The 14,294-nt window shown below is 54.9% G+C and overlaps 1 protein-coding gene across 1 annotated transcript; it reads right to left on the reverse strand.

The window, feature by feature from the left end:
• Positions 1-89: 89 nt before the first annotated feature.
• Positions 90-4,643, reverse strand: KLHDC7B (kelch domain containing 7B). Its single transcript, XM_053661861.1, has 2 exons — positions 3,386-4,643; positions 90-2,011 (listed from the first exon to the last, which is right to left on the reverse strand). The coding sequence occupies exons 1-2, from the start codon at positions 4,641-4,643 to the stop codon at positions 90-92; spliced, it is 3,180 nt and encodes a 1,059-aa protein (XP_053517836.1).
• Positions 4,644-14,294: the final 9,651 nt, after the last annotated feature.

A 14,294-nucleotide genomic window follows, 5' to 3' on the forward strand; every position in this document is an offset into this window, starting at 1 on the left:
GTCCCAGAAAGAAGAGTGGCCACCTCCCTGTGCCCTCTGGCCTCAGAGCCCCACCACGGTCAGCAGCTGCAGTCCTGGTGCCAAGTAGCTCAGAGGGCAGTCTGCAGCGGGTCCTCCGGGGGCAGAGTCAGGATGAATGGACAGAGGACCCCTTTACTCCCCAGGGGAAAGGGCTGCAGCTCCTTGGCCTGGAACTGGGCAGTCCCCTCGGAGACTGTGAAGGTGGCAGTGACCTGGTGGTTGAGACAGTAGATGGTGTTGCCCAGCACAGTGCAGTGGAGCGGGACGGGGTCTGGCAGGGGCAGGGGGGCAGCTCGGCTCCAGGAGCCCGTCACCGTGTTGTAGCGCATCACAGCAGCACCCACACCACGCAGCAGGTCAAAGCGGTAGAGGAAGCCCCCCAGTGCCACCATGTCGCTGGAACGCCTGTGGCTGGCACTGTAGGGGCACTCGTCCCACGCATCCTTCACAGGGCTGTATCTGAGCAAGCGGTAGAAGAGGTGGCCCCCAGTGACGTAGATGTCACCACGGCAGGCCACAGCCTCATGTGCCACAGGGAAGGTGCCTGCAGGGAGGGGCGCACGCGAGGTCCAGGTGTCTGTGCGGGGGTCATAGCACTCCATGCTGTACAAGCACTCGCCCCCAATGGCGTACAGCAGCCCATCCAGGGCCACCAGTTTGAGCTGGGCCCGGGCCTGCTGCATGGGCCGCACCTGGCTCCAGATATTGGTCAATGGGTTGTAGCAAAAGACTTCGTTGGAACAGACAGCTTTGGCTCCAGAGCCACGGATGCCACCCGCCAGAAACAGGTAGTTGTACATGGTGCACAGACCACAGCCCCGCAGCGGGACCTCCTCCGGCACCTGGGTCAGGAGCCGCCATGTGTTCTCCTGGGGGTTGAACATGTGCAGATGTGATGGAGGAGGGAGGGGCGCAGGACCCACGGCAGGAGCCTCCTCCATGTGAGGGCCCCTTGTGAGCCCTGAGCGGCCCACCTGGTAGAGGCTGGGCAGCACGAGGACCCCCAGCACGGCCTGGCCCCTGCCAGTCCGAAGGTTCAGGATGCGCTCTCGGTCAGTCCCACTCAACTGCCGGTAAAGGTTTGGGTCCCCCAGCACGTGCAGCAGATTGTCACTCATCAAGGCATAGGTCTCTTGGGCCAGGCTGGTCTTCCCATGCCGCTGGGCAAAAGCTAGTACGTCAAGGCAGCTGCCCAGGTCCACCCGCCGCTGCAGAGCTGCTGCCAAGGCAGCCTCCCGGGCCAGAGAGCTGGGCTTCCGGGGCCCCTCCACCACCCCCCAGCTCCCAGGCTTCTGCAGAAACACCATGAGCTTGTGGGCCTCTTTCTGTTTCTCTGTGAAGACACCCCTGCCGCTTACAGGGCTGGGCCTCTCCCCTGGCCCCTGTCCTGGGGCCGCCTGGCTGACCCGCTCAGAGCTCTCTGCCGTTTCTATTTCGCACATGCTGCGTTTCCGTGGCCTGGGGACAGGCTGTGGGTCTCCCTTGGCAGTGGGGGAAGACGTAGGGCCAGGCTTCATCTTTTCAGGCAGCTGCGACGGGGCCTTGGGCACTGTAGCCTCGTTCATCTCGGAGCTTCTCTGCTGTGGCTGACATCCAGCCTCAGCCAGGCCCCCTGTGCCTGCCTCTGTGACCATCTCAGCTGGGAAGTCCTGCCTGTCCTTGAGACTCGGAGTGGCCCTTTCAGAGGGAGAACCAGACTTCATATTCTCCAAGTCTGTAGGAGTGCTAGGCTCTCCAGAGCTCTCCAGAGCTGCCCTTTGGGCCATCCCTTGAGGCTTCTCTTGCCTGGGGAAGGGGTGACTCTTGAGAACCATTGAAATAAGGTTTCCCCAGCTCGTTGAGATCTGCCCCTCCTGGTTGCCCTTGCAGATAGCCACACAAAGCTCCTGACATGCAGGCATTGAGTTACTAGTGGGGGCAGAGGTTGCAGCTGGGGCTGGGGCTTGGCATGTAGCTGGGGCTGGAGCTGGGGTTGCAGCTGGGACTGGGGCTACAGGTGGAGGAGGAGCTGCAGCTGGGGCAGGGGCTGAAGCTGGGACTGGGGCAGGCGCTGCAGCTGGGGCTGGGGCAGGAGCTGGGGCTGGGGCCAAAGTTGCAGCAGAGGCTGCAGCTGGGACTGGGTCCGAAGTTGTGGCAGAGGCTGCAACGGGGGCCGGGGCTGGGGCCGAAGTAGTGGCTGAGGCTGCAGCTGGGGCTGAGGATTTAGCTGAGGCTGGGGGTGCAGTTGGTACTGGGGCTGCAACTGAGGCTGCACCTGGGGCTGGGGCTGCGGCTACAGCCGAAGTTGAGGCTGAGGCTGCAGCTGGGGCTGGGGCCGAAGTTGCAGCTGAGGCTGCAGCTGGGGCTGAGGATTTAGCTGAGGCTGGGGGTGCAGTTGGTACTGGGGCTGCAACTGGGGCTGGGGCTGGGGCTGGGGCCGAAGTTGTGGCTGAGGCTGCAGCTGGGGCTGAGGATTTAGCTGAGGCTGGGGGTGCAGTTGGTACTGGGGCTGCAACTGGGGCTGTGGCTGGGGCTGTGGCTGGGGCTGGGGCCAAAGTTGTGGCTGAGGCTGCAGCTGGGGCTGAGGATTTAGCTGAGGCTGGGGGTGCAGTTGGTACTGGGGCTGCAACTGGGGCTGTGGCTGGGGCTGGGGCCGAAGTTGTGGCTGAGGCTGCAGCTGGGGCTGAGGATTTAGCTGAGGCTGGGGGTGCAGTTGGTACTGGGGCTGTGGCTGTAGCTGGGGTTGAAGTTGCAGCAGAGGCTGCAGCTGGGACTGGGGCCGAAGTTGCGGCTGAGGCTGCAGCTGGGGTTGAGGCTGGAGCTGGGGCCGAAGTAGTGGCTGAGGCTGCAGCTGGGGCTGAGGATTTAGCTGAGGCTGGGGGTGCAGTTGGTACTGGGGCTGCAACTGGGGCTGGGGCTGAAGCTGCAGTTGGGGCTGAGAATGTTGCTGGAGTTGAAGCTACAGCTGAAGCTGGGGATGCAGTTGGTACTAGGGCTGGGGCTGAAGCTGCAGCTAAGGCTGGGGCTGCAGCTGCAACTGGGGCTGCAGGTGGGGAAGAAGCTGCAGCTGAGGGTGCAACTGGGGCTAGGGCTGGAGCTCTAGCTGGGGCTGCAGCTGGAGCTGGGGATGCAACTGGAGCTGGGTGTGCAGGTAAGAGGTCTTGGGGATGTGCTTCTGTTGAGTTAGCTGAAGGTGAGGTGGGCTCACTGGTACGTAGGGGGGTGGTGGCTGAGGGCAATGGACAGGGGGCACAGCTGAGGCTGTCTGTGGCTGGCTTCCCTGTGTCCAGACCACCAGCACCCTGCCCTCTGCTCAGTGCCCCCTGGCCTCTCTGAGTTCCTCCCCCTTTTCCAACACTGTGAGCCTCTTGCTTTTCTGTCCTACCTGGCCCTGAGCTGAAGAAAGAGTGGTCTCCAGAGACCTCAGCCTTTTCCACGATGGAGGCCACTGTCGTCTCCTGTCCTTGGGACAAGAGTGGGTGTCCCCACTGCTGCTCCTCTGGCCACGGGCCCATGGAGCCTGAGGTCTGGTTGAAGCTCCTGGTGACAAGGACCTCCCTCCTGGCCCAGGGCCAACCTTCCACTGAGGGTGGGGACCCCTGAAACTCCCTGAGGGCCCCAGGCCCAGCCTCACTGCTCTCACCAGTTTTGGCCCCTGAATCCAGAGCTAAAACTGGGGCTGGTTGGGGGCCGCTTTTCTTGCATCCCCTCTCCGAGCCGTCTGTCAGGTGCCCAGTCTGCACAGAGTCTGGTGGTGGCAGCTCCTGGGGACGAGGGGGCCTCTGGGGACCTGCAGAGAGGCTGCTGGCCGCATCCACCGCATCCCACACACTCACCACAGCGCCCAGGCGTCGGGGGTCCAGCTTTGGGGAGCGGCAGGTTCTGTCTCCTGAGCTGTCACCGGCTTGCCACCGCTGACTGCCTGAACCTCTCCCCGCTGAGCGGGACGGCCCCACTCCTTGTTTCCAGGAGCTGGTGTCCTGTTCCACTGTGTGGGCTGGGGCCTGGGGAGCCAGTGCCTTGGCATGGTCACCTCCTGCCTCCGCCTGTGCCTCCACTTCAATGTCTGGACTCCGGGGAGTGAAGTGTATGAGGAGAGGGGCAGGCGCCCCCCCTACTTTGCTCCTACCCAGGAGGGCAGCACCTGGGCTGAGGTGCTCCTTTGCTTCACTTCGGGGGACTTCTGGGGTAGAGTTACCATGCTGCTGTCCTGAGGCCTCCGCACTGGCCACCTCGCCAAGTGTCTTGAGTGGAGGTGCAGCTGTGGTGGTCAGACCTCCACGTCCCGGAAGGCGGTGGTCCCGGACGCCTGCTGCAGCTGGACTCCCTTGGCCGAGTCCTGGAGGGCCTGACTTCCTCAGCCCTGAGTTATGTCCCTCGACGCCACCACTGACCTTGACTTTTGGAGGCAGGGCTGGCCCAGCTCCTCCTGCCTGAGAAGGCTGGGCTCGGGGGCCTGTGGATGCGGGTCCTGCTGCCTCCTGGTCCTGCCCAGAGCCAAACCAGTGCAAGGCTAGTGCTGTGGCAGCCACGACAGCCAGCGCCAGCAGGGTGAGCACTGCACTGTCCCAGTCATCGTCCCCATCCCCATCCCAGCCCCAGCCCCAGCTGGAGCCATCAGGATCTGAGGCCCCCTGGATCATGGTGCTGGGCTGCAGACCCGGCGTGAGGAGCCAGGGCAGTAGGCTGGAAGCTGTGCGAGCCGCATGCAAGCCTGTCCTGCACCCAGACCGTCTGCGCAGATGGCATCAGGGTTGCGCCCCGCCCAGAGGGTTGCCCAGTTAAGGTGGACCTGTGCCGAGGGCCTGTCGCTCATCCTGGCCTAGGAAGAGGTGGCTCTCTGTGTCTGCGCCCAGGATTGGGGGTTTGTCAGTAGGGCCGAGCTGGAGCTATCAGAAGACAATCAACAACAGCTCCAGGAACTTGGGGGGCCTCTCCAGGACCCTCACCCAGCTCCTGGCCCCCATGTGCCATAGGCTCCAGTGGTAAATGGCAGTGTGCCTCATCATTGTTCTGGCATCCCAGCCAACCTGCTTCTGCCTAACAGACCCTCACACCCAAACTCATCCCATTCCCCTGTGTCCCTCCTCTGTGCGTGGGTCCAGCCTCAGGAGGCTCTGGCAGGGAAGAGTTACCCTTAGGGAGATGGTATCTGTAGCTTTAGCAACATGATGCAGCCCTGATACAATTACCAGAAACTCGAGAAGACGACCCCACTGAGGGCCAGTGGGGGGTGGAGGTGGGGCCTCCACCTGAGCCAGGCTTGCAGGCTAAGGAGGGAGGCGGTGGAGGGTGTAGGTGCACACACCAGCCAGCGCTGTCCAGCACAGAGGCGGGCTGCTGGACAGGTGCGACCTCCCACTGCAGCACTTCACAGGTGTGTGGAGGGGGCCTGGCCACCACTTTCTCCCAGGAGACAGCAGGGGGCTGGGAGGGTCAAGGCTGAGCCCCCTCCCCCTCTCCTGCACCAGCCTCTGGACTGTCTCTTACCTGAGTTCAACAGAGATGAAATAGTTTTTAAAAGCAACTTTCTAAGTTGTCAAGAGGGGGGAAAAAAGAATGAAACAAAGAAAACCCAGAAGTTGTATTTCCCTATTTATTGGCCTGGCTTGTTACAGCCCAGCTGGTCCTTCCAGAGCCTCCTGGGCTGCCCACTGCCCCCTCAGGCGCCCTGACCTCCCAGCTGCCCCCCCGCCCCCCTCCCCTGCAGAGCTCTGTGTCAGCCTCATGTGCTCTCTTCTCCTCCCCACAGCCAGCCCCCGGGCCTTCAGGAACCTTCCTCTGGCCCTCAGCGTCCTGCCGGCCTGACTTCTGGTTGTCCCATCTCAGTCCTCCCCTCCCTCATCTGTCCCTAATCACTCCACACCCACCCTCCTCTGAGGGACTCAGGCCCCTGGCAGGCCGGCCAGCGGGGACAGCCTGCAGGCTGGCATCTGCCTCCCCCTGAGCCTGGGGATCAGCTTTGTCTGCTCATCTGCGTCTCATTTAACTGATCTCAGGAGCAAATCTTGGGACCGGTGCCAGGTGGGGCCCAGACGTGAAAAGGAGACTGGGGTCCCTGGTACAAAGCAGGGGCCCCCACCGCGTGTACTTGTCCCTTCCCCTGGGACACAGACTTCTCCCTGACGCAGCAGCGAGGAGACTGCCAAGGAGCGTCCCTGGCGCCCAGCCTGGGCTCTGCTGAGCCTCAGGTGTGTCAGTTGTCTCACGGCTCCCCGATCATATCAGGTGACAGAGGGTGGGGAGGGGGCCGTGCCTTAAGGTGGACCTCAGGTTGGGGGTGAGCTTTGTAGACACTGCCCTCGATCTCCTTCCCAGGCTCTGCTGCCTCTTAGTTTGGTGTGGGATCCAGTACCTAGAGGGGGTGCAGAGGACACCCCACATGCCCCCCTCCAGGCCGTACTGTGTCCCATCAGCTTCCAAAGGCCCGGGTGTTGCTCTGAACTGCAGGTCGCTTCAGAGAACAGGACAAGTGTCCACCGAGCGGTACCTCCGGCCACCCTGGTGGGGAGGAACTGAGCCCAGGAAATCACCCCGACCAACTTCCCAAGGGATGGAGGGCCATGGTGGGTCCTAGGCACATACAGGTGACCAGGAAAGGTCTGGTCCCGTCCTCCATGGAAAGAAAACACCTCCCTTTGCCAAGTCCAGATCGAGGGTGAAGCTCCGCCCTGTGTGGGGGGCTGTTGGGAAGGTGACCGAGGACACTCGCCCTTCCTGAGCTGTGGGAGGTTGCCCCCTAACCTTCCAGACAGTAAACGTGCTGCTGACAAGGGGCCGGGACTCCAGCAGCACGTGAGTCGGTGCTCTCATTGTGCTGTGATCGCAAACACACCGCGAATCCCTTCAAGGTTAAAGGTAACAATCAAGAAAACGGGTCCCTGGAGGGTCTGACCATGAGCGGCCTCCTAGGAGCACCTCCAACCACCTACTGAGCAGGAGCCCTGCCGCCCCCTGTGCAAGGCACAAGGAGGGTCTGCACCTCGGTGGGGACGTGAGCAAAACAAGAACCAGGCTGTCTCTGCCTGCCAGCAACCCTCCGCACCTGCGTGTGTGTGTGTGTGTGTGTGTGTGTGTGTGTGTGTGTGTGTGAGGCCCTAAAGGGTGAGCACGTCCGCAGGGCCCTCGGTCCCCGGCTGTGCCTGCAGGAGCCCCCACAACCTGGTTGTCGAGCCCTAGTCACCACCATTGGCTTTCTGAAACATTTACTGGAGGAAAAGCATAGTGAAATGAAGACATAATTTCAAGATAAATACAACGGACAGCTAATATGCGTAAGATGGTGGAGAGCCGCGAACCCCGTCAAATGCAGGGTTTCTCTGTACCTGGGGTCGTTTAAGTAAGAAATATTGTAGGGGGTGGGCTGGGGTGGGAGTGAAAGGCAGAAAACTGTCCCTGAACAACAGTTAAAATAAATTTTTAAAAAAGAAATATTGTATAATATTGTATAATAAGGGATACATAGCCCTATTTATGTCAGAAGTATATATGTACTTTTATTAATGTATAAATAAATCTAGAATAATATTTAAGGATTAGAAAATATAAATCCCAATTTTATCATTATGCCCAACATACCTCATAAGGGATTCATCTGATGTGGGGAAAGGTCTATGCAAAACAAAAAGTTATCTAAAAAAAAAACAATAAAATATGATTTATAATGGAAAAGTGAAAACACGTAAGTATTCAACAGTATGGGAATGATGAAGAAAATATTCACATGGCTTTAAAATGTGGCACTGAAAAACTTAAATAATGATTGATAAAGTGGCTGTGAAGTGTAATACAAATATTCATGCGGAGTCTAGTGTCCACAATGCAGAAAGAACTCTTACAACTCGACAACAAAAACACATGACCCACAGTTTTTAATGGGCAAGGACTTGAACAGGCAAACTTTCAAGAAATAACCAGCAAGCACATGAAAAGGAGCTCAACATCATTTGTTGTTAGGGAAACACAAATCTAGACCACGAAGTCCCACTTCACGTCCACTGAGACAGCTGCAGCGTGAAGGGCACATCAAAGTGCTGGGAGGCTGTGCAGATGAGCTCACACACTGCTGGTGGGAACGGGAGATGGTCCAGCCACTGTGGAAAACATAAGGCTAAACACAGAATTATCATGTGACCCAGCAATTTAGGGCATATATCTAAAAGAACTAAAGACAGGAACTCAAATGTGCAACGTACACACATTCATAGCTCTGTGCACAACAGCCAGATGTCCATAGACGGACGGACAAACTGCCGTAGGCACATACACTGGATGAGCCATGAATTGTGCTAAGTGCAATAAGCCAGACACAGAAGGACCCACATTGAACGACTGCACTGAAATGAGGTACCTACAGCACGCAGATGCTCAGAGGCAAGGAGTAGATTCGAGGTCATCGGGCACCGGGAGGAGAGGGGAGGAGCGGCTGTTCAGTAGGTGCGGAATTTCTGTCGGGGTGAAGGGAAAGCTCTGGGCACAGACAGTGGTGATCGCACACCACGCTGGGAGTGGATTTAGTGCCACTGAGCTGCACCCTTACAAACGGTTGAAGGGGTGGATATTGTCACACAATCCTCAAACTGCCTTTATTCCGTATCATAGGCCGGTAGTAGATGCTCTAAAAGCATTGTGTAAGCTCCCAACAGTGAGGGTGACCAGGAGCACTCATCACGTTATACATTTGCAGGTTCCCCCCAAAAGGAACTGACATCTGGTTTCTCCACGCAACATGAAACGCATCAAAGAATTTGCAGACCTGGGAATGGCCCTCAGGAGTGTGCCCCCCAGAGGCGAGGTGTGCATCGAGGGCTGGCCACAGGGCGCGAACTCAGCCAACGCCTCGCCATCCCTCCACACACAGGCTCTGTCCAGATGTGCTGGTCCTTCGACAAGCCACCTAGAGTCCAGACCCGTGTCTCGACAGAGAAACTGAGAATCACTGGGCTAGTCTTCAGCGTCAACAACCAATAGTTAATAAATAAGCAAATCAGAAAAATGACAGTTGAGAAAACAAACGAAGCCACGTATTTCCTTAAGAGTATTTGGTGCCCGAGTGCGAGGAGCAGGATGCCCCATTGATGCTGGCGACGACATGGAAGGCGGAAGTCACACACACCATAAGTACTTGCTTTAAATTTTGTGAAAAACAAGAACAAAGTAAAGCAGAAGAAAAACTGTATCTTTTCCTTACCAAATATTACCAAAAACTCACCAATAATAAATCTTAATAGAGGAAGTGTGCCATCAATGGGAAAAAGAGGGAGGAGCCTGGTGGTGCAGCATGTACAGAGCGCCCTCTGGTGGTGTGTTCTATGTATACCGTCCTCCAAAATGACGCAAGTTCACAGCGGGGGCCACAGAAACGGTGTTCAAGGGATGTAATCTGAACCGATGTCAAATGTGAAGTAGCTATGTTAAAACGGGAGTATAATTTGTATCCGTGAAAACGTATATCCATTAATAGCTCAAGGCACATCGGTAATTCACTCATGCCACCCCATCGTGCCTCATACACTGGCTGGTACTTTCCACTATAAACAGTAAAGATGAAGCAATTAAGGCAACATCAACAGTGTGGACCACTCTCAGCAGCATGATGTGGATTTTAAAAAGTAAGTAAGTAAGTTACATTTACTTGGAAATGTAAAATGGTTCAAACACTCTGAAAAGTTTGGCAGTTCCTTAAAAAACAAACACACTTACCATCCACCCGGCCACGGCACCCCCGGTCATTTATACCAATCCCAGAGAAATAAAATGTCTACAAAAACACCCACACAGCCCTGGCTGGTGTAGCTCAGTGGATTGAGCGTGGGCTGGGAACCAAAGGTTGCTGGTTCGATTCCCAGTCAGAGCACATGCCTGGGTTGCAGGCCAGGTCCCAGTGGGGTCCATGTGGGAGGCAACCACACATTGATGTTTCTCTAACTCTCTTTCCCTATCTAAAAATAAAATAAAATCTAAAAAAAAAACACCCACACACTTATGTTCATGAGAGTTCCATTTTTAATAGCCAAGCTATTATTAAATTAATGACAATAATGTTGTGTAGCATCAACCACGAATATGATTAAAACTGTATTTAGGGAAAACCCACGGCTGCAGCTTTAAATGGCATTATAAGTGAAGAAAGAAGACTGAGAATAAGCTGACTAAGTGTGGGTTCCTCAGGAAAGCAAAGCTGAGGTGACAACCTGAGTACACAGCTTTATTAGGGTATGAGCCCATGGAGCAGGTGTACAGAGCATGCTCACTGCTCCTTCTCGTGGGACCAGCCTCCCCGAGGCCAACTAAACTTGCCATTTCTCAATACTGCCGTCCAGGGGAGGAAGAGAAAAGAATTAGTCCAATCAAAGGTCTTCCCCCATGAAGCATGAATTTCCTGCATCTCCAGGGTGCCCCGAGGTGAGGAGCAAGAAGCAGCAGGTCCATGGCCACAGGAGGTGGCTGACAAATGGCCCTAGAGGTTTACTGGGCCAAGGAATTCTAAAATGGGAATAGAGGTGCCTGACAGTAGTGAAAAAGGTTTTAAGCGTCTAAAAGAAAGGAAGAATAATTAAAAGCAGCAAATAAACAGAAAGCAAAAAATAAGTGTTTGTGCACATCAAAGTGTAGATATATAACGTTGGGTATATGAGAGATTAGGGGTGAAAAGGTTTCATCCCCTTTCCAGCTTTTGCATTGTCACCAGACACAGACTGGCCCAGAGCAGGTCTGCCTCGGTGGTGCATGGGTTCTTGACTTTGTGAAGGAAAGGTTCCGCAAGACGAGTCCAGGTGATTTTGAGAGGATGTTTGTTAAACCTGGGTCCCGTGATGCAAAGGAAGGACTTCCGTTAGAACCAACAGGGCGGAGCCTGGGCGGGGCTGCTTACCCGGAAGCCAGGGAGAAAGAGGGCCCTGGAGACAGGTTCAGGGGGTGAGGCCCGGAGGAGCTGCTGCTGCCCCCTGTTCCCTGGCTGCAAGGCTCCTGGGGACCCTCAGGGTTTAGGAGAAAGTAAAAACCCTCCGAGTTTAGAAGCGTGCTTCCGGGGTCTGGGAAGGGCCTGGGTGTGCTCTAGAGGGAGCCCACGCTGGGCTGGGCGTTTGCCTTGGGGTTTTTGTCTTTTCTTCTGCAAGAGGAACCTTAGGGGAGGGTGTTTGTAGAATATTCATCAGCTTTCCCAGTGTGCTTCTAATAGGCGGATGCACCAAAAGGAGCCTATGGAGGAGTTTGCGATTATGCTCTGGCTGGCTTTACCGGTTTACTTTTATCTCAGGTTTTTCTGGCTCACAGGTTTTTGTTACTTGTTCCCCTGACTTCATCCGTCCTTGTATTTAGCTTCCACAAATGGCATTAATTGGGTTTCTGTCCTCTATCTCCCGGACCAGGAAGAATTAAGCTAAATATTCTCTGGTGGGGAAGAGAGGCGTAAACCATTCGCTCTCGGTGTGCTGGGTTTGGGGACACACGGTCTTGTGACCCACTGGCTGGGTGTATGTTGTTCAGTTTGTTTGGCTTTATTTCATTATCGTGCCTCAGTTTCGCTATCCACTTGCTCAGGAACTTCCCTAGCTGCTTACTCTCCTCCCTCAGTGTGATTAACATGTGATCTTTCAAACACATCAATTGTAAAGCATATCGCACAGAACAAAAATGTTTTCTTTGCATATATTTCAAGTAACTTGAAAAAAAACACACCCCACAGCTGTTATAAAAATGCATTTGCACGTGGTTTGTGAGTAATGTTTCGTCTTTTCCTGCTACAGCTGCTTCTCACGGGCCTGCTGCCCATTCACACCTAGCATGAGGGCTCGTTTATCTCACTCTTTATATTGTACTTTGCTTCCAGCTTCACAGCACTTTCTCTTCCTCCCCACCCCCATCTGGAGGATGGGTTTGGAGCTAGTGCTCACTTTTGCTGTTCTGTTTTCCCAGTGTTCAGTTTGGAAACGCTCCTGAACTCTGTTCCTTTGCTGCTCGCTTTCCTTTCCCTGCTCCCTCCACACACTTCACGGCTCTTGTCCCCCTTCGCTGGCAAACCAGGTTCCGTGATGCCTCCTCCCAACAAGACAAAGCCTCCGGCCCGGCCCTCTCCCTCCTCACTCGCCCTTTCTGCCCACCCCCGTGTGACACTCAGAATGACTTTGCTCCTCTCCCTCAGCACCCGGGTTTGCTGAGATGGGACATCTCCCCTCTCGGATACTCTGGTCCGTGACCAAGCCGGTCACAGAAAACACGCCTTCGTTGTCTCGGCCCAAACCCTTTCCTGCTGCTGCCTGTAGGACAGGTCAGGGTCTCTCGGGTGACAGAGGAGAGAATGTGCCCTATGTGTTTGAACAAACTGCTTCTTGAACAGCCTTCTGGAACAAACTAAGTTTGAGAACCAAGGTTCCGTGGCAACTTAAACTCCACTGGAGTGTGTCTGGGTGTGTAAAAGACTCGCTGCTCGAACGTTTCCTCTTTTCACCCATTTCCGGGCCTGCTGCCGGCCCATCTGCTGCCGGTTTTTCATCTTTCCCTAGCATTTCCCTCCTACCAGGCACCTGCCCGCTCTCTCCGAACCCCTGCACATCCCAACACCATTCTTTTGCTCAGAAAGCTGGAGGCCATCTTGCCTGGGCGAATTACTTTAAAATATCCAAATTCAGTAAACTATTTCACATGTGAAATAAAGTCTGCACCACCAGACAAAACCCAAATAAGAACTCTTGATGGTCATCACAGAGTCGAGTGAACACATGTTCCAGTGGCTCTGGACTCACCGAGCGTCCCAGACCCACCACTTGAAGGGAGAAGCCCTCACAGCGGGACAACACCGGCTGCCTGGCCCTGCGCTCGGAGCGGCCTCAGGAGGCCCGAGCACGAGGTCCTCCACCCAAGGAAGGCCCGTCAGCCGTGAAACTGAAGTCCTCTGAGTGAACCTGCACACGGAATGCAGTGTTCACTAACGGGTAAGCGGTCAAAACTTACATAAATGCTACTAAAACTCAGCAGTATCCACAGTATCACTTAAAACTTGACCAACAAAAGGTTTGGGGGAAGTATGGGGTGGCCAAAAAGTCCATGTTCTTTTCTGTAAAATGAAAGACACAGTTTTCATTTTCACCAATAACTTTATTCATTTTCGGTATTTTGAGTGTGTCGCTATCCCCCCGGGTGGGGGAACACTGATTGTTCTCAATTAATGTCTCAGTTTGATCCCTGTCAACTTCACCTGGTCTATCCAGCTGTGGAGCATCGTCCCGGGAGAAATCTCCAGCACGGAACTTCGCAAACCACTTTTGACACATTCGATCAGTCACAGCACCTTCTCCATACACTGCACAAGTCTTTTTTGTTTCGGTTGCGTTTTTACCTTTCTTGAAACAATAAAGCATGATAGGCCAACAATGTTGTGTATTTTCCATCCTCAGTATTAAAATGGCTACACAAAAATTCACCAATGTTGATGTTTTTTTTTAAATGCACGCTGCTATGCCAGCTGTCACAATACAATCTAACAAAATTGTTTTGAATGAAGCTACAGTCAACTAAGTGCTGTCAGAGCCAGTTTACGGAAAACCACCAGACAAGCTTTTTGGCCAACCCAATGTATACCTATTTTTACCTCCGAGCTTCTTTAGAATTGCTGGGTTCACCAGGATAATGAAAAGCAGATTAGCCCTGGCAGGTGCAGCTCAGTTGGTTGGAGCACCCTCCCATGACCGAAAGGTTGTGGGTTTGACTCCCGGTCAGGGTACAAACCTCGGTTCCGGGTTAGACCCCCAATTCAGGCAGGTGCTAGGGCACCTAAGAGCCCCTGTCCAGGCGCCTCCAAGAAGAACCGGCTGATGACCATCTCACACCAATGTTTCTCTCTCTCCCTTCCTCTCTCTCTAAAAAGCAATGAAAAAATGTCCTTGGGTGAGAATTAAAATATTGTAAAACATGCAGATTCACTTCAGCACTCTGAATATCTTTTAAATTCTCTGCACATGATGCATCCTCCCCTGTGGGCCTCCCACCTCAGCCCTCAGACGCCCCACGGAGGCCTCAGAAGCGCGGCCCCGGGAACCCGCCCGGGCGCTCAGCGGGTGCCGAGCTCCGGGCCCACTGGGCGGAGGCCAGGCCGTCCCAGCAGACGCGCACCCCCCCCCCCCGCGGTTTCTCTCCTGGGGGCAGGCCAGTGAGTGCCGGGTGGCGGGGCAGACCCCTTCTTTCAGTTTACTTCACTGTTCTTTTCCCCACCATTTGTAAGATAAATATTACATTCACTTAAAGTTTTCTTCATTAATAATGAAATCATGTGAAGCTTTGTTTTCCTCTGAACACAG

Source organism: Artibeus jamaicensis, unplaced genomic scaffold, assembly GCF_021234435.1.
Source record: "Artibeus jamaicensis isolate MK-2021 breed Jamaican fruit bat unplaced genomic scaffold, CSHL_Jam_final contig_233, whole genome shotgun sequence".
In the NCBI taxonomy this organism is placed as follows: domain Eukaryota; kingdom Metazoa; phylum Chordata; class Mammalia; order Chiroptera; family Phyllostomidae; genus Artibeus; species Artibeus jamaicensis.